This window comes from Cantharellus anzutake, assembly GCF_015039405.1.
Source record: "Cantharellus anzutake strain C23 chromosome Unknown EI90scaffold_126, whole genome shotgun sequence".
NCBI lineage: Eukaryota > Fungi > Basidiomycota > Agaricomycetes > Cantharellales > Hydnaceae > Cantharellus > Cantharellus anzutake.
This window is the reverse complement of record NW_024067076.1, coordinates 65131-92148: the sequence shown is the minus strand read 5'-3', so window position 1 is coordinate 92148 and position 27018 is coordinate 65131. Positions and strand designations below refer to the sequence as shown.

Here is a 27018-nt window from a genome sequence, read left to right as displayed (position 1 = left end):
TACATGAGGGTATCGTCGGGTGATAGTGATCCTCGGGGTTTGAATGAGAGGAATAATAATGGAACTTGGTGAACAAAGGTAAGTTTTTTTTTGAGCTTGGCGTACCTTTGCATCCATGATATCTGACGGCCATCATAAAACTGCCGATGTCACCACCTTGAACAACGTAACTAGATCCGTATCCGAGTCCTGACATGAGTTTGTCCATGAGACGCGCAACGGCAGCCATTGTTAGGTCGATGTGTAGCGCTGCCCCGGTGCACCTCGTCAGTACATGCGTAACTGCAGTCGTCGTCGTTTCGAGCAGGTGGTCAACGAGGCGCACGCGCTGATTGCTACGAAGCTCGGTGGCGCCAAACTCTTCGCCAAGCAGCTTGCGGCACTGTTGGCCAAACCGGCATCTGACGACGAGGAGGCAGCGGAAGACAAGTTGGACTTGGAGAGGAAAGAGGAGGATTTGAAGAGGGCGAAGGTGGACGTTAGTATCCTGGACGACTTTCTCAAGCTCATCGACTCTACATGGAGTGACGTCTACCAGCGAATCGTCGGGTGGCTCGATTGGGCACCCAAAATTGCTAACGATCTCGACATCGCGCTTAAGGAGGACAAGTTCCTGAAGAACTTCAAAGGCAACTATGTCTAGCTCGGTGCGTTCTGCTTGTATCTCTCTTCCTTTTTTCGTCCAATGCAGACATGAATCGTTAGCCGGAAAGTCCACCCGCGATGAGATTGTCTCGTTCTTCTACCCCAATGCCACCAACCCACCATCCTTCGAGTACCCAAAAGATCATCTCTTCAGAATTTGGGTTACGTCGACGCCGCAGGCCTGGCGAACCCCTACTTCTGGGACGAGCAAGGTAACCCGTGCTTCATCGTGGCCAAGAATGGGCAGACGACCGATCTTACTTTGGTCGCTTCTCCGAGTTGGAAGCTTACACGTGTGACGAGTTCGAGCACGATTCGTGGGATGTCACTGTCCTCAACTTTACCAGAAAGCACGGCAACTTTTCTGACCATCGCGACTGGCGCATGCGTCTTCGGCGCCAAAGGCAAGATGGTCGCGATCTTGGATTCCGGCATGCCCAGGGGAATGTCCAACCACGTCACGTTTTGCACTCCTGCCCACTACGTCGTCGATCTCGTCAGGGAACGCTACCCCCACACCGATTTGGACCGCCTCAAGTTCACCGAAACCGCAGCCTCAAACCTCAAAGTCCCTTTCTGTCGGCTTCCGCCTCCATCATCACTGTCTTCCTTGACTCTTTCTATGTCGTTGGCTCCAAACGCGTGTTTTCCAGTCAATTCGCTGCGAACGTTTGTCCCTTTGCCTTGTACTTTTTCGTACAGGGGGTTTGGGCGCTTCGTCAACTCCTGGGCGCGAACGCATCCACGCTCGATCCATATCCTCAACCGATTCTGGAATGACTCCAAATCATACCGACAGTCTTGTCTTACAATCTTCCCCCCATTCGTCTCGCGACTCTTACAATAATCATCTGTTCGGCGATCCTGCTGTTGACTTCCCACAACCGCAAGGTTTCGTGTTTGGCTCTGATCCTCTCTCTATTCCTAGTTTTGGCACAAGGACTGTGTCTCCCGATCCAATAACGTTGTTTCCACTCGACCCCCGTCAGCAGCCTCCTCATCCTTCCCTCTTCAATACAACTCCGCCTCCACCTCCACCTCGCTTGAGGTGTTTGACATCAACCCATCAGCATCGTCCTCCTCGAGTGCATCTGTTGGCTAGGTGCCACCTACCTCAGCCGATGATCCGGTTAACACGCAATTCGTCCACACGCTTGCGTTGATGGCGATGATTCGATTACATAATACCGCGGCACTTGAAGAGCCTCTCAGCTACGATAAACGTTTGAAGGCTGCTGAGGCCGTTGTCTCAGTTGTGAGCGAGTTAACTAACTCTGAGGCGGACTTTGGGGAGTTCGACATGCTGATAGGGGTACGATCCACGTTCATACTTCGTAAGATGAAATGATCGAAGCTCATTCTTCATTTAGCATTGCTGGAAACACACCTGCGATGTCCTAATTGAGCAGCGGTCTCGGGTCCTGACTGCATCAGAGGCTTCGGCATTGGACCACAAGATTGATATCATTATCTCACAGATGCGCCTTCTCGAGACCGTTTTTCCACTGACAGGTGGGTGCGTTTTCACGAGCTGAGAGTAAGAAATGTGATGCTAATGACGGATCCAATACGCAGCTTTCCAGATCAATGACATCCTGCAGGCTCGGCAACAGAGTATACTGTCCACTGCTCCAACTGTACCTGTGGCTGCGCACGTCGCCACAGTGCCGACCCTTTAGCTGTTGGATCTGCGTTACGTATTGTCTCTTACTCGTTTGCTTACTACTAGCTAGAGAGAGGTCGATACCCCCACTTTCCCACTTCAGCATTCCTATCGCAACCCGCATCTTGCCATGCCTCTCATGCCGACGTTCACATACTAACATCCTTGCGCTGTCCCCACATTGTCATACCTCCCTGAATCCTTCCGCTGTTTATACCACCTGGGTATGCCGTGTTACAGATATATCCGGCTTAGTGCCATTAGCTAATTCTTCATGGGTGACTGCTTGCTTTGGATGCATTTCTGTTTGGAGCTTTACGCTTCATGGAAGCCCTTTCGGGGATAAAGAAAATCGGTTTGTTCCCTCGACTTTGTCTTGACCCGTTCTTGGCACAGTAATGTAATTTATCGGTTGGTTGTCGACGATGCTGGATGTCTTGACTCATGAATCCCTGACTTGGTATGTTCATCTCCTCTGCCTAATATTCTCGTACTTATTCCCCACCGTCTTCAAATCTAGACACTGGAGGATGGACTTTGCGCTTCAGGTAAGTTTTGTTTTTCGTCATGTCTCTCGATTTTTGTGGCTAATGACTTTTTTTGATGTTGTAGGCCTTGGGTTTTTGGTTGTCAGTCACTCTAGCTTCTCATTGTGAACTCGCAGCCTCCATCACCATGCATGCCTTTTGTTGTCTTGTATATCGACCATCCCCTTTCACTCGTTTTTACCTTTCCCCCCCTTCCGTGCTCCCCACTTTTTTTTTCAAATTGTATAAAACCCATATCTTTGTCTCTATGCGGTACAATGGACCTTACACGTTGTTGTCCTTTGTTTAAAGGCAAGGTTAAACAAGTGAGCGAAATTCCTGCACATTCCTGCTACAGATAGCGGATCTTAGTTGATTGACTTCTCATGGCCACTGTTGGCTTGTGAGTGGGTTGAGTGGCAGGTATTGCTGCTTCAGGTGGTGCTTGTCAGTTATATTAGTATGTCTGAGTTGGTACTTGCAACAGCAGTTTTTCGTCCAACTCCGCTATAAGATCACCTGACCGGATTTGTTGTGAACACGCAAGCGCAAGCAGACACACCAGCCACACAACACTCTACACACCATACACACACACTTCAATGGAATCCATTCCACCACCCCCACCCAAGCAACCTCGTGGGAGGTCACGTAAGATGAGAAACTACTATCAAAAGACCGGAATTGTGTCACCACCCTTTAGAGTGAAAGACATGTAAGCCTCTCGGGAACGTGCATATCAGATGACTTCACTCAACTAAATCTTAGGAAAACTGCATTGAATGACCACCAAGAGAGGGTAAGGGGTGTTAAAGATCCCTGGGTGGGGGAAGCAATAACCCTTGCTGAGAGGGAAGTTGAGGCAGCCATATTTGCTGCACTCAAAAATACAGGTAGCATCATTCTATTGCATTTTTTGCTAATGACTCAACAGTATTTCCAGTTCGCATTGACATAGACTACAGAGATGTGGCAAGTCATAACGATAAGGCTACCAACAAACAAGGGACACAGACCAACATGAGGGATATTGAATTCCCCACCCCCCCAATTGAGAAAATATTGCTGGACAATCGTCATGGAGCTGCTATAGAGGACAGGAATGGAGTACTCCTGGCAATTCGTCTCCCAGGAGTATTTGAATTCATTCATGTATGTTTGAAGTTGATCAATATTAAATTTTACCTCCATCTTGCTTTATCCAGGACAAAATTACGGATGCGGGGGCTAAATTCAGTCATCAATATGGCTTTCCCACTTCAAAATACCGCACCAATTTCAAGGAAGATGTTTCTAAACTGTTCAAAAGTGGCCAAGCCCACTTTGCTTACTGGCAAGGCCTTGGTAGGAAGGTTAGTCTTTCTCATGTGTCACACTCATATAGCTGATGAATGTATGTAGGATCTGCATCCAGTTGTGAGCAGGGACTCAAAGAAATTTCTGAAAACCGTCAGGGAGTTTCATGACAAATGTGAACCCCTTTATCATATTCTCAATCTTTATTCGGAGAGAATAGCACCAAATCTTTGCAAGCAAAGCAGGAAGATTTGGCAATCTGTTAGGGACTTCAGAGACCCTGATGGGTACCTCAGCCGTGTCAAAAGCCATTTTTTCAGCCATGCTGTGCATTTTAACTCTGACACACAGTACCATACATCAGCAAAAGTCTGTTATGCTCCAGAGCATCAAGAGTGGCTGGAGCATGTGGGAGACAAAACAGCAGATTGGGCACTCCTGGAGCCAATAGTGTTCTCCTGGGAGGGGGTTCAGGAGCAGCTGGGAGTGGTGAGGAGTATGTAATGTGCCAGGAGCAGTGGGAGGAAAATTTTGGTCTCTAAAAAGTTGAAAAAAAAAATTTAGGGAAAAATCAAAAAAAATTCAGGAACTATAGTGCCTTTAAAGTGCTTTCAGGACATATAATTATTTGCAAAATTGAGGAAGAAATGATGGAGAAAACTGGAAAATACTTTTGGAGACCCGAGAAATAATGAGAACTGAATTGATGGGAAAGTCTGAAAATTGAATAGGAAAGTGAGGGGAAGCCTTGTAAGCATTGTTATTTTCTGCTGTTCTGATTTTTCCTGATTGTTCTTGGTCTCACTCCCAGCTGCTCCTGGACCCTCCCAGGAGCTTTCAGGAGCTTCCTGGAGTATTGAGGAGCAGCTGGGAATGAGACCAAGAAGAATCGGGAAAAATCAGAACAGCAGAAAATAACAATGCTACAAGGCTTCCCCTCACTTTCCTATTCAATTTTCAGACTTTCCCATCAATTCAGTTCTTGGGTCTCCAAAAGTATTTTCCATTAGCTGCTCCTGGACCCTCCCAGGAGCTTCCAGGAGTATCCAGGAGTATCCAGTAGCAGCTGGGAGTGAGACCAAGAAGAATCAGGAAAAATTAGAACAGCAGAAAATAACAATGCTACAAGGCTTCCCCTCACTTCCCTATTCAATTTTCAGACTTTCCCATCAATTCAGTTCTCATTATTTCTCGGGTCTCCAAAAGTATTTTCCATTTTTCTCCATCATTTCTTCCTCGATTTTGCAAATAATTATATATCCTGAAAGCACTTCAAAGGCACTACAGTTCCTGATTTTTTTTTAAATTTTTTCCCTAATTATTTTTTTCAACTTTTTAGAAGTCCCTATTTTCAAATTTTCCTCATTTCCCTCTATATCCCCCCCTCATTCCCCTCCTCATTCCCCCCCTCATTCCCCCCCTCATTCTCCCCCTCATTCTCCCCTCATTTCCCCCTCATTTCCCCCTCATTCTCCCCCCCTCATTCTCCCCCATTTCCGCCTCCCCCATATTCTGCCAGCCCGAAAGTGATTAAGTTGCCAGATTAATCATATATCAGGCCATAAATTTTGATTGTGTATTGGTGAGTCTCAGTGTCCTTGATATATAGTATAGTGTTTGATCTTGTTAAGCAGTGTCTTGTTGTGTTAGTCTTGTGGTAGGAGGTATTCATGGGGGATCTTCCCTCTTTTTTCTTTTCCTTTTCATTTTCAAATGCTCCAGGAGCTCCCAGAAGCTTCTCACCCCTATACACTTTGAAGCATTTAAATTGTATTTACTGGATATGTTTGTGCACAAAGCAATGCTCCAGGTCCTCCTGGGAGTGCCCTGGAGTACCTAGCCAACTCCGGAGGAAATGGGCTGTTCCTGGACCGGCCAATCTCCTCCTGATTCTCCCAGTGCTCTCGATACTCTGGAGCACTCAGGAGCCTAACAATTTTTTGCTGATGTAAGGATCAAGAATCTTGTTGGTCTTGCTTTGATGCCATTGCTGTGTTTGGCAAATATGAGGGTGGAGAGCTTCATTTTCCTGAGCTGGGTTATTCCTTTCCCTCTCATCCCAGTGACCTCTTCTTTATCAGAGGGGCTGCCTTTGAACATGATGCTGGGGGTTGGGAAGGTGATGGTAGGATGGTATTTGCAATGTTCTCTGACAAAGGTGTCTTCTATCAAGATTGTGAGACTCGCCCTCAAGATCTGGAGCCCATATATGGCAAAGCCCATTCTTCATTCCAGGCTACACATTGCCCCTCATCCTTAACACCCATTTCTACTTCCACAGCTTCTGGCAGCCAGCCAATATCTAATGACCAGAGGAAGGGGAAGACAGGAAGCAGCAGGGCAGCAATGCAGAGGTTGAAGAGGAAGCACTCTGTTGATGGTAGCATGGACCAGGAAACACAGTTGCCTGCTGCAAAATGTAGACGCAAACTGTAAGGATTGTTCCACTTCTTCAGATGGTCGACTTTCTCTTTGTTTGATAACTCCTGTTCTTTTCTCCTTGTCTCATAATTCTGTTTCCACTGTCAAATAAATCAGTTTCCCTTTGCAAGCAATACTGTAAGGGAGATTAGTGTTAGAGACTGGATGCTAGACAAAGGATATGTCTCCATGGCAGAGCCTCAGCGACTCAGACCAGGAGTGCTGTGCCAAGTTACACATCTGTGCCCTAATTTACTTACTGGCAGTGAGAACTAAAAAGGGGGAATAACTCTAGTAGATTTTATCACTAGGGTGTAACCTATCTACAAGTTATGTATATATTACAGTGAGGGCAGGCCCATGAATGGCGGGGTGGAGTGGAGTGGAGGTGGAGTGGAGCAGAGTGGAGCTAATGGAGTTAAATGTTAGCTGACTGAATATTACTGACAAGTGAGGTTATGGGGTTAGCAGAGGGGCAGGCTATAACCCAGAAATGGAAAGGAGGGATAGGCCCAAAGGTAGGCTTGCAGGGCAAGCAAGTGAATTGCCCAGTGGGGGTGGGAGTGCACTAGTGGACGTTGGAGCTGTCTGTAGGCCTTTGGGGTTCCATACTTAGGGAGGTGTAGGTAATATATTGAATTGACAGGGTGGTGACCATGGAGGGAGTCGGAGGTGATTGCAGAATATGGAGGCTCCAAGGTTAGTGACAAAGGGGTGGAGGTAATCTGGAAGGATCGAGGTAGTGGAGGACGATGGCCATAGATGGATATGACAATTAGTGTCACATCTGGGAATCCTGACCCTGGATTACCACACCACTACCACAGACATTGCTATAGGCCATCCAAGCCCATCCCACTCATCCACTTCACTTCCATTCCCACCATTGTAGGAGAAATAATGGTCACTCTATGAAACCACATCATGGTAATATGCCAGAAAATTACAAAACCCTTGTATGACAAGTAGAAATGAAAGGATAGCAGAGTTTGAATTTTAATGAATTTTAACAAATTTTATGAATTTTCATGACTACATAAACAAATGCCAAGATAGAAAATTAAGAAAAATACTTCAAGCTTAGCATCTGTTAGAAGCGGTCCTTAATTTAGTAGGCGAGCAGGAAGTCTCTAGGGGGCATTTCAGGTCAATTTTAGACTAAGGCTTAAAACGAGTATGTACAAGCACCGATATATATAATGGAGAGGGCGAAAGCACAGGGAAACAAAGGGGGTTCCAATGGGAACAAAGGGATGACAGAAGTGGAGCGGTACTGAAGGTCATAGGGCAGAACCTGTGGTACATCCGAAAGGAGGTAAGGAGGGCGAAGCCCAGAGGGGCAGGAGTGTCAGAGACCAGATTCGAGACGAGGGAGAGTCTCCGTGGCGGAGGGCTTTGGCCTCAGCGACTTATGCCAAGAGCGCTGTGCCTAGTGACACGTCCGTGCCCTAACTTACTGACTGGCAATCAGAACTGAAGGGGGGTAACTCTAGTCCATTTTATTACTGGAGTGTAACCTAGGTACAAGTTGGATATATATATGGTTACAGCGAAGACGGGTCCGCAAATGGTGGAGCCGAACGGAGCGGAGTTAACGGGGTTAAACATTTGGGGTTAGCGGAAAGGCAGGCGATAACCCAGAAACGGAAAGGAGGGATAGGCCCGAAGGTGGGCTCTGCAGGGCAGGCGAGTGTATTGCCCAACGGAGGTGGGAGTGCGCTAGCGGACGTCGGAGCTGTCCGGAAGTCTTCGGGGCTCCGTACTTAGGGAATAAATTGAAAGGAGGGGGTGGTGACCATCGAGGGGTACCGAGAGGATTGCGGAATACGGGAGCTCTGAGGTTTAGTGAGGAAGGAGCGGAGGTAGACGGGAGGGATTGGAGGGACCGGAAGTCGATGGCCGGGGATGGATATGACAAGGAGGATGAGGGGAAGTGGGGATGATGACTAACTGGCTAGAATGGGAAGAAGCAGCAGTCCAAATAGGGATGAGGGGAAAACATGAAAGATACATTACAAACGGTGAAAGTGCCAAAGATGATCCATGGAGCTCGGAGGTTGCGGAGCTTACAGAGGTTATGGAGGCGGGGTTGAAAGTCCGAGGAATATTGGCAATGGTGTTTACATAGTATGAGGTCACCAATGCAATGGACTAAAGCTGAGGTGGAGTCAAAGTCCAAGGTAGGAACTATGATGGAGACTTGGAGCGAAGGTACGAGCGGTGTCCAAGTACAAGGTATGGGACAGTGGTGGAAGGTCATAACTTGGCAGGAGGTCAGCGGAAGAGGGCCAGAGGGAAGAGAGAGGAAAGAGGAAAGAGGAAAGGTGTGGAGGAGAGGAAAGGTGAGTATCAGAGTGGACGGGCAAAGGGTAGGAGAATGACGGAAGGGTGGAGGTGTTGTGAGGAGGAAGCGGAGGAGTGGGAGGAGGAGTAGGAGGAGGGTGTCGAGAGGAGTGGTGTTCGGTCCGAGGTGAGTATCGGAGCGGATGGAGATAGGACAGGAGAAGGAACGGAGGAGTGGAGGTGGCATGAGGAGTGAGAGGGGGTGTGGTGTCAGGACCGAAGGTGAATATCGGAACAGACAGTGGTAGGGTAGGACTCCAGAGGTGGTGAAGGAGGAGGTCTGGGAGTCGGGTCAGGATCGGGTATGCACGGATATGACAGCATCAATTAAAGCAAGAATGAGGCCAATGGGGTAAGATTTGACCATGAAACCAATCTGAAAACCTCCATGGACACCACTTCCCCATCCACCCCCATCAGCAAGCCTGTGTCAGGGACAGTGCAGGAGAGGTGGGGGTAGCAGCCTGGGTGGCAGCGGAGTAGTGGGAAGACTTCTTAGGCTGAAGCAGGAATGAGAGGAAGGTTACTTCTTCGGTTCTGCTTCGGCTCAGTTTATATACAAGTGGGAATGGGTCATGTGAAGGTGCCATGTTGTAGGCAGGATAATCGCCCACACACAGAGCCTGCTCAGATACCCGCTTCCAACATTCAGAAATCTACTTCCATTCATGCAACAACTCAGTACAGATTTGGTATCCAAAAATAGGGCTAATTCCTATGATTCCAACAATATCAAGAATGTCCCAATCAGTGGAGGATTGATGGAGTTCTATGTTGGGCAAGTTAGGCACAGGCATGTGTGGGCGTGGGAATCTCAAGCAGCAACCCAGAATTCCTGCCTCACTCGTTCCCACGGCATCTAATAAATTGGTAAAAATGCTTATCGGCTGTGTGAGAGTTATCTCCTGCTTCATTTCCAATTTTGGCTCTTAATTCCGTAAATCTGTTGAGAAATCGCTTATTTTCTTATATTTTTATATTTCACCATCATTTTAGTTATTGATTGATATTCTTTCATTGTTACTGTTACCCTTTTTTATTATTTTGCCTAATAAGGTATGCAGATGCGGTATGGCACCAATATTCCCCATCTATTCTTCTTAAAAATAATTATTAGGTATAATCCTGTACATACCGGATTTTGAAAAGAAGTTCTCCCCTCCCCCAATTTTCTCTAAGGTGCTAGGACATGCCAGAGTTGGAGTGAGTGCTAGGAATCCAACAGTAGGAATAAGGGCAACTGTCTAGCCCACAATGAGTGGGTAGTAGATTAGTTGAGCCCAGACCTTGCAGAAATCCTGGAGAACCCATGACGGAGTTAAGGATTGAGAGTTAAGCAAAGTCTAGAGAGAAAGTAGGAGTTTTGGAGAGTTTGACCCCATGAGCTTAGTCAGCATAGAGAGCTGCTAGCCCTCTTGCAATGTCAGTGTTGGAAAACCTGGAATTTTGTTTTAATGTGTTAAGAGGCTCTCAATGTGTTTCAATGCTTTATTGGTCCATTCCAACACTTGATGCAAGATTTGAATCATAAATACCTAGACACATTGTAATGTCGAATTTCCATACCAAGATGGTCAATCACACCATGGGCCAATGCCAGGGGCTGGAGATGTGGATATTGTACATTATGGTGTTCTGACTCAGGCAAATTAGTTGTCAGAGGGACCCAAAATACTACATGCTGGCGGATACCAGCTGTTCAAGTGGAAAAACATGTCTGTATCAATGACATCATTAAGTAAATAGTGAAAAGCCCACTGTGGGTCAGATGTAGGGGCCAAAAATGCCCACTGAGTGAAGTCCATCACTGGCACAAAATGCGAATTTTGGGTGTTATCAAGTCAGAACAGTGTGAATCCAGTAGCTTGGTCTTGTGCTGTATACTCAGAGAGTGAAGCCATGTGGACGTGTCAGGGCACACCCACCTGACCCCGCGCCACACCCCGCGCCGTACCGCACTACCCTGTTATCACTCCCCATCTCCCCTCCCCCATTTTCCCCCTGCTCTCTATCTCTATTTCTATTTCTATTCTACAGTCGATTTCCCTTTCTCCATGTACTACTACATACCTGACCCCACCCCCCTGATCACCACACACGCCACGCACACTCCCGCCTACTGAGCGGCCACCTCCAGGATCTCCCGCGGAGACACCCAGGGAGGTGCGGCTGTGTGCGGAGATGATGTGGCTTCCTCCACGTGACCCTGGCCGCATGTATATAATAGTGCCTGGGGTGGGAACAGAAGAAGCAGCCTTCTTCTCAACTTCCCACTTCAGGTAAGTACCATAGCTTTTCCCTTTTAATGATAATCACAACTTCCCACTTCAGACTAAGTGGTTGGGGACGCTCACCCCGCAATGGGACCGCCGCTACACATAGCCGACATCTGTCCCATCGAGTCCCTTGCGCTGGGACCTTGCCGCTTTCGGAGCTGTCCCTGACAGTCCGACACCAACGCGATGAGATGCTGAGAGGGTCCCACAGCTATTTCAAGTAGTGCATGGACTCGAGCAAAGGTCATACCCCCAGATACATCCTGCATCATTATGGCATCATCTCTATGATACCCATGGAAGATCTTGTTTGTCCATACAAATTCTTCACCCCAACTTCCATCATCGAAAGATTGATATTGATCTTGTAGTAGTGCCGTAGAATCCCCTCAAGTGAGACAATGAGAAGCCAGGATAATGATGCTCATCTGATGTGCACTGCAATGAGTCAACATACCCAATTCACCTCAGATCCATCAATGTTATGTAGTCCATAATTGGTATGAAGGTGTCATATCCCGGAATCCCGACCCCGCACACTCCCACTACACCACACCTTCCTAACAACTTCACCATCCCCTACACCATGCCTCCTCACTCCCCAAGTCACCTTCCCTCCTGACTGTCTCAGCTCCGGTCTGGTTGCGGCACACCGAACCTTGGCCACTCCCATCCTGGAAGCTTGGTCCCGAGTCAGAACATTCGGAGACTCCAGATTTGCTCCAATATCCAGACGGACCTCCGACATCCTGTGACATACCCTTAAACCATTTCTCCACCCATTTCATTTATTGGAGTCACCCAACATCCTTTGGATATGCAACTCCGCTTTCGGAGCTACCCGCATCCTTCGGTGACCTCACTCACGTTGTAACGGGGATTTGCTGGTGTACCATAAACAAGCCAAATCCCGCGATTCTACCACCCTTAGCCAATGTTCTCTCCTGCATATTTGTCATTTTCGGACTCTTCCATGATACCATGACCAGCTGTATAGTTAGCTAGACAGTGAGGAGTAGCGGAATCCACTCCCAGTCAAACAAACCTGTGCAAGCGACCACTCCAACCCTCCCCCTCTCTTCTGTCTCGAGTCTAGTGGTGATAGACCTGTTACAACGTCATCACTTATTAGTCACCTTCCATTCTTAGCACAACTATCTTCTTCTTACCATTCAGTCAGCTAACCCCCCTTACCCATTTCTCGTTCCTATTCATTTTCCGGCCTCTTACTCCACCCTCCTTGATCTGACACCTCGGTTCCCTGTTAAAGATATCATTCGGCACCTTTCGGTGTTTTTCTATTATCATTCGGACTTTGACTAAGTCCTTTCCATTCCCCCTTATAAATACCCATAGATTAGAACCTGTAGTTCCTCAGTTCTAATCTCGACTAAAAATGCTACCCAAAGTCCCTCTGAGTGAATCCCATTCCCTTTCTACAAGATACCTCAGACATAAGAAATACAAGGACTAACTGAGACATAACAGAGGCACAGCGCTCCCTCCGAGTCGCTGAGGCCACATCCTCCTTAGAGCCTCTTGTACCATCCAGCAGAACCGGGCTTCCTGGAGAAGCTTCGGTCCACTACTGGAGCTCTCGGATCCCCCTCTAGTTGAGCCCTGCCTGCATTCGGACTCACGCATTTTCCCCTACAATCCAGGTTTTTGACAGAAGGAAATTTCGGAACTTCAGAGTCAAACCAAGATAGCTAGGTTCACCCAGGTGGGATTGTTCAATGAATGAGATCAAGCACTTAGTGTCCTTTGAAACTCTGTGCTGATTGGTATTGGGGGTGTGTGGTTTGTCTGTGGAGCTGCTGAGTACATCGGGTGTGGATGAGTCACCAGCGCTAGTGGCATGATGTCTTGATGGATAAGGTCCAGGATTTGGACTCGCTGTGTTTGGGTGGTAACCTATTTCAAATGTTATTGCCAGCACAGTTTAAATGGAATGTACGAACTTGCTCAGCAGTATTCTTGAAGTTGCCCACCTGAAAATTATTGTGAAAAAATTTGTGCTCCCTTTTGTTTGGTTTGGTGCTTGAATTTGCAGGCACTCCTTTGGCTTTGAATGACAAGAAACTATGCTGCATTTGGGGAATGACCAGGATTTCTGTCCATCGACTGCCCATTTGCTTCCCATCTTCTCTTGGAGATCCTCAGATTGAACAATAAGTGCCATGGGCAGAAGTTCTCTCTTTTTGGAAAATTTAGGATCAGTAATTAGTGCAATGGAGTGAATCACACCTCAGTCAATTGCTGAAGCTCTTGGAGTGTTGCTTGTCCAAGTGCAATCCTATCGTTGTCTAGAATCTCACATTGGAATAAGATATTTATTACCGCCATGTTTCGTACACAACATATTAGGTTGAGTAGATCAGGATTCAACGCATGCATTGCATGCAAGATGACCTATGATTCTGATGAGCAAATACTACATAAATGCAATATAGAAACTAATTCCTTACTGGGAGAATATGGTCCTTTGCAGTTCCATCATTGAAACTCTGGCTAAGGATGCCTGAGGGGAATGAATTGAGGCCCTTCCATCACGGAAGTGAGGATAACCTAATAGAGAAGATTGAGAGATGGAATGAATTTGGGGGTAATTTAAACTTGCATCATTTCAAACTGCCCAACAATGTCCCTTCCAAGGAGAGGGACAACACCTCTGATCATTGCAAACATATGGTCCCCCCAGATGCCCTCAAGCCATGTATGCAAAACATCGAATGTAACAGACCAATGGGGGTCACAGTTGGGTAGAGCTGAAAAAGCACTCTTTGGCCCATGAGTTGAGCCAACAATTATGATTCTGAGAGTACAGACCTTACCTCATGTGATCTGAGTCCCTGTGACTTCAGAAGTTCCTCTGCACCCCCCCTACTTGCCATAGTTGCAGCTGAATTAATAATGTTGCGTGTTTGAACCTTCGAGCATCTCTCAAAGACCAGATCAAGCCGGTCTAACCTATCCCTGGGTATAAGACAGACAGGACATGGCATCATCGATTGACTGCCCTGCATTGCTAACATACTCCATCTGTAATAGCTAAACTGGCAGGACTATTAACAAGATAGTATAACTCACATTTCTTGGTTGTCTGCAATTAGTCCAAAGACAAAGGGGAAAATCCGTCTCGTTATCCCATCTGCACACACTACATTTTTCCCATATGCACCTGGTCGACACAGTGATTGGAGTATTTCAGCCATGACCTGTTGATAAATCTGTGCCTGGAACTCAGCCCAATGTCTGTCACAGCTTTCCACACCATTTTCATGAATCTCATTAGAATTATTGAGCTTTGATTAGAGAAAAATTAGAGGAAAAATGGTTTAAGTGTGCATACATCTGGCAGCCACCCAACCAAGCATCCACCACCAACTCCTCGAGTGTTTCTTGTAGATCGAGGGAGATTTGCTAGTCATGCAATAACTGGGTAACCATTGACAGAGCCAAAGGAGGAGAGTTTTGATTTGTCTGCATAGATATATATGCCAAGTGGACAGTTGTTGATTCCATTTGTACTTTCAAGGATAGCATCCTATCAGAACAGGTTAGCTGGCTAGAATAAACTAGGGGAAAAAAATACCCAGGTGTCAGGGCATGCCCCGACATGCCCCGCCCAATCCCCGCTCCGCACCGCCTCTCCTTCCTTTCCCTCTTCCTTTCTCCTGTTCCCCTTTCCTCCTTTCTTTCTTTCCCTCTTTCTCTTACATGGACCACCTTTCCCCCTGCTCAATGTATCACCGGCGCACACGCCCATCTCCCCTCCTGTATCTTACATCCCTATACCACTGCCACCGCCGCTGCACCCGCCTTGCACCCACAGTGGGCCCTCTTGGGATCTTCCGCAGAAGCACCCGGAGAGCCATGGCTGTGTGCAAGGGTGACATGGCGCACCCCACGTGACCATTCCCGCTTGTATATAATAACACCTGGAGTGGGAACCGGAGAAGTAGCCTTCTTCTCACATTTCCACTTCAGGCAAGTAGTGTAGCCTTCCCTTTTAATGATAACTCACATTTCCACTTCAGACTAAGTGGTCGGGGACGCTCACCCCGCGACGGGATCGCCGCTACGCATAGCCGCTATCCGTCCCCCCAAGTCCCGCACCCCGGGACCTCACCGCTTTCGGAGCTGTCCCTGACACCAGGCAGCCCAAAAGTCATCTCCTGTCCATGGCTCCCCAAAGTGCCATACCCACAAGCCATCTGGACGCCTGAAGTAATGCTGCTCTGGGTGCCAATGAACCAGTGGACATATGAAGCGGTCTTGCAGCAACTCCACAACCCAGTCAAGGATTGATTTGTGGAACACTTTGACTTTTCTGTAGAGGGTTTGCAGTTGATGTTCGATGGTGACCATCCCAAACTTGATGAGGCATTAGCTACAACTACCAATAATTGTACTAGCATTGCACTTACCACCATTGTGTCATGACCGACAAATCCCGAGGCTCTGTCAGCGGCGAATCAATGCCAATAGGCGAATCCGCCGACCCGAAACCCATCCTAACCAGCCCCCAACCCCATGTCTGGCCCCCTGCCTTACTGCGTGAGACTTGACCAATAATCAGAACCTAGACCCTGCCGGTATTCCGACCTTACCTCCAGTTCCTGAGCCCTTGGCGCTCCCGGCATTCAGTCATGCCTGCCTTGTCTCCATCCGAACCACACTCATCGCTTCCCGCTATGTGGTCACAGCCATGCCCCGCTTCCGTGCATTCCGCACCCTCTGCCCACTCCACACCCTCTGCCCATCTCTGCACCTTCTGGCCACCTCTGGTTGCCCTTGACACCTCTGGTCAGGTCAACACTCCCACTCCCCTCTGTACCTCTGTTGGCCTTCATGCTGTCCTTGTGTGACAGTGCTGGCAGATCAACCTCTGTTTGCGGACTTGTGTCGGCACCGCACCGACCCCGCTTATTTGCGGACTTGTATCGGCGCCGCGCGCTGACCTCCGCTTTTCCTCTGGCCATTTGTCACTTGGCAGCTTATCATTCATTCCTTGCCGAGTGCCATTTATTGTTTGCTTCCCTGCCAATATCGGCATTTGATCCCCTCCTTATTGGCACTAGGTTATTGATCTCATTCAGTTATTCATCAATAACCCTTGCCACTTATTGTTTATTGATCTGTTCCTCGTTTTCAGTTCCCGGGCTCTTGTCCTTATTTAGTTTGACAATCCCCGCTTATCTCCACGCCGGACCGCGCCGGACTGACCGGCTTTTCTATATTCCCTCTTGCCTATTTATTTACCTTGTAAATACTTTTGGGGACCTCAGTCTGAAATCAACTAGAGTACCCCCCTGTCTGGTCTGAGTCTCTCCTTCTGCACAGGGGGCTTCCCCCCTCTGAGTCCGTGCTCGTGGAGTCCACGCTCCTCCTATAGGTCCGCTCCGCCCGCAAGTCTTGTTTGAAGTCCGCTGTAAGTGTCAGTCTGTAAATATGGGATCTCCCCCAAACGTCAAGCTCAGGGCACAGCGCTCCACCTGAGTCGCTGAGGCCACGATCCCACTCTGCTAACCTTGAACAGCACTTCTGGACGCGCCGCATATTTCCGCCCGCATATCCGCACACGTGCTCCAACAGACCTCTGCCACAATCTCCGACCCCGACTCAGACAGAAACCCATTCCGTCTTCAGTCTGTCTTCTGACAGTCTGCCCGACTCTGACAATATTCCTCACTCCGACAATAATCCAGATCTCTGACACATTGGGGCATTTGGTGCTCGGTCTAGAATTTGGAATAATTCTTGATGGTTTTTCAGCGTTATTGGTGATGTTGGGATCCTTGCATGTTGCTGAAGGAGGGAGTCGATTACCTCATTCTTTACATTGTTCCTAACACAGATGTCTGCAAACTCAAAGTCTTCTTTGGTGGAGAATGGACGGTATGGTTCAATGTCAGATGTAACGGGTGTTGGAGCAGATGAGAATAAAACAGGCATTTGAGTTTTAGGATGGGGTCGAACAAAAATCTTGAGGTCAGGATCAGCAGGAGAAGTATCTGAAGGGGAAAAAAATGAATAAGGACATCAAAGAGACAGGGCACATACTGTGATGTGGCCCAAGTGCAGGCATGGATGGTTCAGATGTGCCGGCATCCATGTTCTCCACAGTGACTGTAGATTCTGAATGATCCTGGGGACACCCAAAGTTGTTAAATCCTTTCAGCAATATCTTACTTGAACTAGTTCTGTGGGTTCCTGATGGGAAATTGGCTCTCTTGATCTCTTTATAGCATTCCAGAGATGCTGTTGATTGTTAGAATGGGCGGAAACGGACGACTCCGGAGTGGAATCGGAGACTTAGCGTGGAGGGACCTTGGCCTCAGCGACTCAAGCGGAGCGCTGTGCCATTGCTGTTTGTCCATTTGGTCCTTAATTTTACAGTAGGTGAGCAGGAAGTCTCTAGGGGGCATTTCAGGTCGATTTCGGACTGAAACCAAGACGAGTATGTACAAGCGCCGATATATATAATGGAAGGGGCAAAAGCACAAGGAGAACAAAGGGTGACCAAATCGGAACGAAGACGTCCGAACGGGAACAAAGGGTAGAGGGAGCGGAGCGGTACCGAAGGTCATAAGGCAGGACCTGTGATACGTCCAAAAGGTAGGGAGGGCGAGGCCCAGAGGGGCAGGAGGATGAGGGGAAGTGGGGATGATGACTAACTGGCTAGAATAGGAAGAAGCAGTAGTCCAAATAGGGATGAGGGGAAAACGCGAGGAATACATTACAAGCGGCGAGAGTGCCGAAGGCGATCCGCGAAGCTCGGGGGTTGCGGAGGTTCGGAGGTTACGGAGGCGGGGTTGAAAGTCCGAGGGATATTGGCAATGGTGTTCACGTAGTATGAGGTCACCAATGCAATGGACTAAGACCGAGGTGGAGTCAAAGTCCGAGGTAGGGACTATGACGGAAGCTCGGAGTAAGGTACGAGCGGTGTCCGAGTGCGAAGTACGGAACAGCGGTGGACGGTCGCGAAGTACGGAACAGCGGTGGACGGTCATAACTTGGCGGAAGGGTGGCGGAGGAGTAACGGAGGGAGGAGAGAGGGGACAGGTAAGGGAAGAAGGAGTGGCGGAAAGGAGAGTAGTCAGGTCCAAAGGTGAGTATCGGAGCGGACGGGGGATGACGGGAGGGTGGAGGTGTTGTGAAGGGGGAGCAGAGTAGTAGGAGGGTGGCGAGTGGGGCGGTGTTCGGTCCGAGATGAGTATCGGAGCGGACGGAGATAGGGTCGGAGAGGTAAGGGGAGGTGTGTTGCCAAGACCGAAGGTGAGTATCGGAACGGCAGCGGTAGGTTATGACTCTGGAGGTGAAGAGGGTGGAGGTCCGGAAGTCGGGTCGGGGTCGGGGTCGGGTATGCACGGATATGACATTGATCCTCTTCCCTCATGCACTGCCTCACTTGATCCTAAGAATGGCAATGGCAATGCCTGTTCTGTCAATTATATAAGTGCAGAAATGAATTGGTTCCAGATCAGCAACCTCGGCGTCAATGGGCTCGCTGCAGTGGTATGTTGGGATAATTGCAAGGGTGCTCTGTCAGCTTGATATCTTTTGACTACTGAAGTGCTTAGCTACAATTAATAAATACTATGGCTTCAATTGGCATGTCCTTCCACTCTGCCATTTTTGGACTCGTTTCCCTGAGCAGGTGAAGCTGAGGGAATCTCAGGAGTGGGAATATCAGCTTCTTCCATGAGGCCACTGACACATCAGCTCTTGAGAACAGGCCCCTTGGCCTGGCTCTTCTGTGCTCTGCACTGTCTCTTCTGTGGGGCCTGTGGAACCAACAACACACCACTTGGCAGCACACTTTCCATGTTTGTCACTGGGTTAGCACTGCAGCGGTTGCAGCAGGGCCTATAGGTGGTTCTGCAGCTGGGAATGTAGCTGTGATCTTGGTGGCCACTGTGGCATGGCTGTCATTGGAAAATTGCTCCTTGACTTGATGTTGCACATGGGGAACCATTTCTGGACTTAGAGTTCCACCCTGTTGATGATTCAGTCTGTCTTGTCATAGTGACTAAGGGGCACAGTATAATAGACTCACATCAACATTTAACTTAGTCGTTACAACCACCTTGAATTCCTTGAAGAACTCCTGTTCTGCTGAAAGGTCAGATTCAGTGCCTAGGTCCACTTGCGACACTGGTGTATGTTCCAACGCATTCCTGCGTGGTCTGGCAGCCTGCCCAAATAGCCATTCATTCAGTTGAGACATTGTCCCATGGAAGGGCCTTGGTATCCCCTCTGGGTATTTTTCTCTGCATCTGTGGCTGTGAAAATACATTTCCTCCAGAAGTGAAATCAGTCTTCATCTTGATGCCGATCTTCAGGAGGTAGCAAAAGTCTCCAGGCCTTTGACAGTGTTGTGCATTAGCAACAATAGGAAATTATCAGATAAAATACTCACCAAAATGGCAGCAAGAGCAATAAGTCCAGGAGTAACTTCCCTGATGTTGTAGAGTTTTTCAGTACAGTTTGCTGCACTGACATCCCAACATGACCTGATAACATTTTTTTCATCATCCACCTCTGCAACTTTTCCAGCAAAGAGGATCACAGCAAGACTCTGTAATTGAGTAATTGTTAGCCCTTGGTGAGATGAAGTCACATAAACTGACTTACACAAAGGATGTAAAGAGACGGGAACATCCAGTGCCTTGGTTCATCCTCTCACATATGGAGGAGAGGGTTGATGGGATATCTTCTATGTCCATCAGGCACTCCACTGCCCCCTTGCAGGAGTGCAGTTTACAGTTGGCATCGGGGCGCCAGAACAGGAAAACCAATGCAATTTTTTTGGGGCTACTCATCTGGAATCTGATGGCCCATTGCATTCCTCCAGCTGCTTGGTGGATCTTCATCAAGTCTGTTAGTTCCTCCATCCAAGGAAAACTACACACTGATTGGTGGATTGCCAGCTCATCAATGTTGGTCTTGATAGTTTCTGGCATTCTCCACCATCCAAGAAACTGGTGTAAATGGCCTTCTTGCATGAAAGCATTGTCCCACCATCTTTCAACATCCCAACAAGAGTCAGCACTCATGGTCATCAACAATAGGTGTGCTGTGAGGAATGGGTTAACAGTAAGGGAATAGAGGTGTGTCAAAGCACAGGCATCCAGTTCCCCTTTTGTTTTTGGACTTCATGACTGGCGCTTTGGTGTTTTGCTGGGAATGCCTTTTGTCCTTGAAATGTTAACTACTTGGGCCTTCAACTGTTGAATCCTTTTCAGTGAGCTCCTTTCACAATTTTCTGTCAACACAGCTGCACAGCAGAGAAAAAAAAACAACTCACTTCATGCAATATCTGAATGTCTGATGGCACCTGAAATGAGTCAAATGGTCTTCTTGATTCCAAACCCGACTCTGGAAGCATAGTTCCAGGGTGAAGCAATTAGGAATGCAAATTATTCCCTTGGCACTGTGAGATTACTTAAGCAATCATCAAGGCCACAATGACAATATATTAGTTAGTTTAGGTGTACATTGCACTGTAACAACTTATATGATAGTCTTATGGTTGAATATCATCCAAGGCAACAGTGCCGCTGAATTGGTGCAAATGGGTACATGTATTTAGCATTGCAATGTCAAGAGTGCAAGGGATCTACTACCATCATAGTAGGTCTACTATGATCTGAATTGATTTTAAAATTCCCACGGCATAGTAGGATTGAATGGAAAGGACTGAATTGGTTCTGAAAGTCAAGTGGCTCGACTACCATCATAGTAGGATTGAATGGCATAGTAGGATTTTTTTCTCACCGCTAGCAAGTGAGGATGTCCACTTGCTTTTTTTCTCACAGTGTAGGAGGGCACAGCAAGTACCACACAAACAAGGCCAGAAACACATTTTTCGAGGCTCCAACGAGCACCCTCAAGCATACAACACAATCCCAACACCCACAACACATTTTAACTTTTTTTTTCCAATTTTTTCCATGCTTTTTTCTCAAGACTCATATTGCCACTTCCCCAAAATCCATGGTTATCAACCATTTTCCCCATATCTCCCCCAAATCTCTACCAATTCACATGATTTTGAGCTCGATGGACAGCGACGGATCAGGAGAAGAGGATGGAATAACAGGACGGGAGTTAGGACGACAGATACGCGGTGGAGAAGCGAGATTAATGGTTGATATTGATGTCATGGGTTCATTTATTAATTTCATTGTCACCTTGTGTCCACTTCTTTTGCCTTATTGTTCTTTATCCAAGCTGCTAACATTCTTCCTGTTCCCATTGCCACCATCTATCGCCTATTTCTCTTATTTTTTGTTCTGATTTCCCTTTTTTTCTATAAATATGCCCAGTTTATCTTGTATTTACATGGTTGGACCCCTCTTCTGTGCTACAAAGAATGTGGTGTTGAGCGATCCCTCCATACGTTAAAGAGCCTCCTGACGACTGTCCAAGAAGGACCAGGAGTGAGTACATGATTAGTGAGATTTTATTGATTATTTTCTAGCACCCAGACCACGGCACAGTATCGGCACTGTTGCCACCCATCCTTTCCCATCTTCCAACCCGACTCAGACACTACCCCCAGGTCCCTACTCTCTTGCCTGGGCAGCTCTTTTGCCCAGTTACAATGGCAGGCAAGTGGAGATGTCCACTTGCTTTTTTCTCATGGCAGCAAGTGACAATGTCCACTTGCTTTTTTTCTCATGGCAGCAAGTGAAGATGTTCACTTGCTTTTTTTCTCATGGCTAGCAAGTGACAATGTCCACTTGCTTTTTTTCTCATGGCTAGCAAGTGAAGATGTCCACTTGCACTATTGTCATAGTAGGATTGAATAGAAAAGGCAGGTGCATAGGAGGATTTAAGCAAGTGAGGATATCCACTTGCTTTTATTCTCACAGACACTGTATTCCAGCCAACGACTCCCGGTCCCTCCGATCCCTCCGGTCTACCTCCGCTCCTTCTTCACTAACCTCAGAGCTCCCGTATTCCACAATCCCCTCGGTACCCCTCAATGGTCACCACCCCCTCCTTTCAATTTATTACCTATGCCTCCCTAAGTATGGAGCCCCGAAGACTTCCGGACAGCTCTGACATCCACTAGCGCACTCCCGCCTCCACTGGGCAATACACTCGCCTGCCCTGCAGAGCCCACCTTCGGGCCTATCCCTCCTTTCCATTTCTGGGTTATCGCCTGCCTTTCCGTTAACCCTGTAACCTGACTCGTCGGTAATATTCAGTCGGCTAATGTTTAACCCCGTTAGTTCTGCTCTGCTTGGCTCTGCCATTTGCGGACCCGTCTTTGCTGTAACTATATATATATCCAACTTGTACATAGGTTACACTTCAGTAATAAAATCGACTAGAGTTTACCCCCCTTCAGTTCTGGTTGCCAGTTAGTAAGTTAGGGCACGGACGTGTTACTTGGCACAGCGCTCCTGGCATAAGTCGCTGAGGCCGAAGCCCTCCGCCATGGAGACTTTCCCTCGTCTCAACCTGGTCTCTGACAGAGACCACCGAACTCAACAAGTTTGGCAAAGTCAAAGCTCCCATTGACATAACAATCGACCCCAACTTCCCCATGAGGAGAACAGTGGGGTCAGAAGTGGCGCATGATGCCACATATGCTTGGTGGACAAGCATGAGTGGAAAAGCATTTGTACAATGGTAGGAACAGGCTGAAGCCACCTTTAAAAGCGGCAAGGTACACAAAATCCTTTGCAAAAAAGTGAAGGAAACCAAGAAATATTTCTTGGAACTCCCGAGTATTGCAAAACTTGTGGAGGATTACAATTCCCCAGAGAACAGGGGACAAATCTCCTGGGAAAGTCTAGGCAAAGCTGCTTATGTGAAGTCCCAGTTCAAACCACTCAGGACTCCTGAGGAACGTGCCACAAAAGCTGCAGGGCAGGAAGTGAAAGCTTCCAAGTACTGAGAGAGAGACGCAAGTCTCCGTGCTGGACAAACAAGCCAGCGACCATCCTTCCCCATGGGAAGAACGGTAAACTTACTGTATTCTACACCTGAGCCAAGTGACTCAGGAACACAACAACCTGCTCCCACCCAGGAAGCACCCACCTCATTGAGTCCACAGCTCGACACCATAGCCCAGGCTACATCATCGCATCTGATGCAGCAATCAGATGTCCAGATGAACAAACCAGTGGAAAACCCTCCTCCAGGGCAATAACTCTACCCTCGAAAAAAGGGAAAGTGACATGGTGTCAGGGTTCAGCACCCTGCCTTAGGGTGCCCCGGACTCCCCACCTACTTTACCCCCTTTTATTCTTTGACTGTTGCCTTGTTGTTGCCTTTGTGCATTGTGTACATGCGCGCGCACGGGATAGCGTGGGAACTTTCTGAGCGAGCAGCTCGCCCAGAATGTTCCCACGGGTCACAGCCACAGTTCTGGGTGAGCAACTCGCCCAGAATGTTCCCACGCTTACTGGGCACTGCCACCTGGATGTTCCCTCCGGGTCACACTGCACAACTCTAGGAGCTGTATAGTTGTGGGCATGTGACCCATTCCTTTATATAGCAACCATGCGGGGAGATGAGACCTTTACCCTTCTTCTCATCTCACACCCTGCATAGGCAAGTGTATATATTATCTTTCCTTTTTACTATACATCTCATGCCCTACATAGTGTGAGGACAGGTTAGATGGGGGTTGAGGTCAGGGAGCCTCCGAGTCCGAGGCTGGGCCCTGACACATGGTAATATGCCACTGAGGTGCCCATGAAAACACCTTCCCCCAACTTGAGGCCCTGCACACAATATTGTATGCAAGGAACTGCAAGTAACAATTGCAGAAACTTCTACTCCATCTAACCCACATCCACCACCGCTCATGTGTAAACACCATTTACACATGAATCCTCACAGAACAAGTGAGGAATACCAAAGATGTATAATCTTTGGGTTGAAATCTATTTTCGAAACTTTCTTCTTCTTTTATTACTTTTCCCTTTCACGATACCCATGTATTGCCATTCACTTCAAAGTGACAGCCTCACACTCATTCACTCCTTCAATTTCTCTCGCTGACATGTACAAATCACCCACTTTAAAGTGGTGATAACAAAACACTCAGGGATAATTTCAAATTCAATGTAATTTCCTCTTTTCTTTCCTTTTTTTTCTTCCTCTTTAACCATGTATGCGTCACACATGCAACACAAAGGGGGAGAATGTCAGGGCAATAGCCCCGAACCCCAAGCCATATGTAATCATGATGTACATAAAGTCACATGGGTAAGCGGGAACATCTGTTAACCACTTACACACACTGTAAAATACACATCATTGTATCACTTACAGCCTCATGTGCTGAGCAACCCCACTGAGACCTCACAGTTTTCCAGTGGCCCATACCGAGTTGAAGAATCGCAATGTCTTAGCCTTGCAACATTCGCATATGCACTGACAATGGTAAGTTTTGGTTGGTGATACTTCACGGGTTTCTGACTCTATGTGTGCAATTTTAGATTAAATTTGCTTTGAATCAGTATGTGACTGGGACTCTTGCAGATCCCCAGCAAAAGTTCACACACTCAGAGTATTTTGATGAATGGGAACATTTGGACCCCTCCTAGTATCATCACTCCGGAATTCCTGGAACCACTGGTTATCCACCAACCTCACTTGACACCCCTGAATTCCCCATGATTCCACTCTTCCTATTACGACTCTCAAGGCTCATTTCCCCACCTCTTGTGGATCTTCTGGACACTGTTTGTTCATCTCAGCATTCATGATCACTTCCAAGGTCATATGCTTGAGGCTCCATTGGATACAACCCTTGTTTACTTTCCACCATATTGCTCCCTTAGAGCCAGTTAGGGACACCTTCCACCTTTGCACCTTATTCTCAAATTCACTCAGGATGCACGGTACAGATGGGGGGGGATGTCATTTGGTAATCAAAAAAAAAGAAAGAGAAGAACAATGTACAACTTTAAATTTAATGGAGGAACGAGATTAAATAGGACTTGTGTGCACCGGCCTCAGTGCCTCAGTCGTTTTCTTGGGTATCCACCGTGCCCTTGGCTACACCTCATCTTCTGTACACATTGCTCAATGCCTGATGCCTCTAGGCTGATCATCCGTGATGTTCAGTTTACTTTTTCTTGATTTTGCACGTCTGGTTCTTATTTCTGCTGCATGATCGGTACGTCAATTTATCTTTTTCTTCTTGATGCGCGTCCGCGGTACGCTTCAGCCTCCGTGCCTTCTCTTTTGCATCCGCAGTACGCTTAGGCTTCTCAGCCACTACATTCTTGCATCCGCTGCATGCTATAAAACACACTTTCTTGCATCCGCGCATGCTAGATTTTTTCTATGACTTCGTCGTTTATTATTTAACTAATTCTCTTTTCAGTTCTGGTTAGGTTGCCGTTGAATGTCCGGTTTTGCATTGGTTAAGGCAGTATAGCCTCGGTTTTCCTTTGCAAGTTGGATCCCGGGTGTTTACGGTGGCCCTTCCTTTTGGCTGATTCCTTTGTTTTATAACTTGACTTCTTCCCTCCTGTCTGAATCCCCGTTGTTATTCTCACTCGTCTTCATTGTTACCCTCCACCTGGCCCATTGCCTCCTGTTTGCTTATCTCTGTATTTACCGGCTCGCTTCAAATCAAGGCCACGCTATTCTTGTCGCATTTGCTCACACACAAGAGGGTAGTTAAGATTGAATGGATGAGGGGTTGGTAGTGCTGGGTGAAGCATGAGCTACACTGAGACCCCCAACCCACAATCCAATTCTCCAACTCATCCTCCAGATCCTTCCCCAAACCCCCCCTATAACTGCCTCGACAATGGCCGAATCACTGGACCCCTTCATCAACCTGCCGGCCAAAGTGCTGCTCAGCAGGGTGTTATGCACTCGGAGCTGCTCGCTGATCTCAGCAAGCCACCCCATGGCATCCCTCATCAAAACCGCAGACACTCACCTTCTGCAGCGTATCCTCCTCCACCTCTTCCTCCACCCTCACACGCTTCTCAGGACGATAGGTCAATGCGACCTCGGCATGTTGTAGTACTCAGTCGCAGTGTACCTTGGTGGCATGACATGCCACACACGACGACTTGCCTGATCCTTCCCCACCTGGTCGGCACTCGAGTTTGCAAGTAAGGCACCGCCTGCATGCAGGGGGCCAATCACTTGTCGACGGTGTCAACATTGCAGCAGATTATACTAATCAAAAATAATAATAAAATCAGCCAGCGTTTTCCCGCCAAATGGATGACAGACTGCCATTACTACTCACCTTCCTCACCGCTGCCTCTTCCTTCTTCCTCCTTTTCAACACTTTGGTGGCCCTTTTGGCCTCCTCAGCCTCCTCTCATTCACGTTCAGCAGCAGCCCTCACACAGAAGGACAAGGTTGAGGTTCATGTCTGATCACACCGTTTTGCACGTCATGTAAGCACCGCTTGGTGCATGAGTGATGTCCAGAAAGCCGAACCTGAGTACGAGACTAATAAGGATCGAATTGACAGTACACAATCCGGGGTAGGGGCAGACTCGTACCCAGTCGGAGGAGCTCCATGGACACGCAAAATAATAGCTTTTTTACACAATGTAAATAAACGTTCTCACACTGGTACTCGACTGCTTCCAATGCTAGTCATGTTCTGTACTCAATACAAAAGATCACATGGTACAGAGTTAAACAAATATCCGATCACCTACTCCGAGACTTAGCCTGCAACACTTCGCTCCTCCGACTGGGGCAAAATGTAGGTGGCGATGCATCGGAAACACCCAACTCTCATGCTAAGCCTGAATGAGTTGTACATAGAGGTTGCACAATGTAATTGTTAGTGTTGACACATGCGGTCATTATACCCAACCCAACCCATAGAGAC

The 27018-nt window shown here is 47.7% G+C and overlaps 6 protein-coding genes across 6 annotated transcripts; 3 read left to right on the top strand and 3 right to left on the bottom strand.

The window, feature by feature from the left end:
* Positions 1 to 274: 274 nt before the first annotated feature.
* Positions 275 to 2324, top strand: EI90DRAFT_3134825 (uncharacterized protein; the record flags this gene model as incomplete). Its single annotated transcript, XM_039064692.1, has 6 exons — positions 275 to 637; positions 800 to 1289; positions 1348 to 1695; positions 1764 to 1957; positions 2016 to 2157; positions 2221 to 2324. The coding sequence occupies 6 exons, from the start codon at positions 275 to 277 to the stop codon at positions 2322 to 2324; spliced, it is 1641 nt and encodes a 546-aa protein (XP_038909011.1).
* A 289-nt stretch (positions 2325 to 2613) lies between these two features.
* On the top strand, positions 2614 to 3182 carry EI90DRAFT_297488 (uncharacterized protein). The gene is made up of 3 exons (XM_039055827.1): positions 2614 to 2768; positions 2829 to 2856; positions 2921 to 3182. Exons 2-3 carry the CDS (start codon positions 2839 to 2841, stop codon positions 3143 to 3145), a joined length of 243 nt encoding a protein of 80 aa, XP_038909010.1. The 5' UTR covers positions 2614 to 2768; positions 2829 to 2838; the 3' UTR covers positions 3146 to 3182.
* A 39-nt stretch (positions 3183 to 3221) lies between these two features.
* On the top strand, positions 3222 to 4565 carry EI90DRAFT_3293792 (uncharacterized protein; the record flags this gene model as incomplete). Its single annotated transcript, XM_039067400.1, has 6 exons — positions 3222 to 3238; positions 3392 to 3550; positions 3604 to 3728; positions 3779 to 3987; positions 4041 to 4187; positions 4237 to 4565. Coding segments are annotated over 6 exons (984 nt in total), but the record flags the coding sequence as incomplete, so codon positions are not given.
* A 9692-nt stretch (positions 4566 to 14257) lies between these two features.
* Positions 14258 to 14709, bottom strand: EI90DRAFT_2945663 (uncharacterized protein; the record flags this gene model as incomplete). The annotated part of the gene is made up of 3 exons (XM_039055327.1): positions 14258 to 14458; positions 14524 to 14561; positions 14619 to 14709. Coding segments are annotated over 3 exons (330 nt in total), but the record flags the coding sequence as incomplete, so codon positions are not given.
* A 2153-nt stretch (positions 14710 to 16862) lies between these two features.
* On the bottom strand, positions 16863 to 17289 carry EI90DRAFT_3134822 (uncharacterized protein; the record flags this gene model as incomplete). Its single annotated transcript, XM_039064691.1, has 2 exons — positions 16863 to 17188; positions 17238 to 17289. The coding sequence occupies 2 exons, from the start codon at positions 17287 to 17289 to the stop codon at positions 16863 to 16865; spliced, it is 378 nt and encodes a 125-aa protein (XP_038909007.1).
* Positions 17290 to 19008: 1719 nt separating this feature from the next.
* On the bottom strand, positions 19009 to 20233 carry EI90DRAFT_3021728 (uncharacterized protein; the record flags this gene model as incomplete). The annotated part of the gene is made up of 4 exons (XM_039057696.1): positions 19009 to 19173; positions 19234 to 19371; positions 19597 to 19778; positions 19864 to 20233. 4 exons carry the CDS (start codon positions 20231 to 20233, stop codon positions 19009 to 19011), a joined length of 855 nt encoding a protein of 284 aa, XP_038909006.1.
* Between the last annotated feature and the right edge of the window lie 6785 nt (positions 20234 to 27018).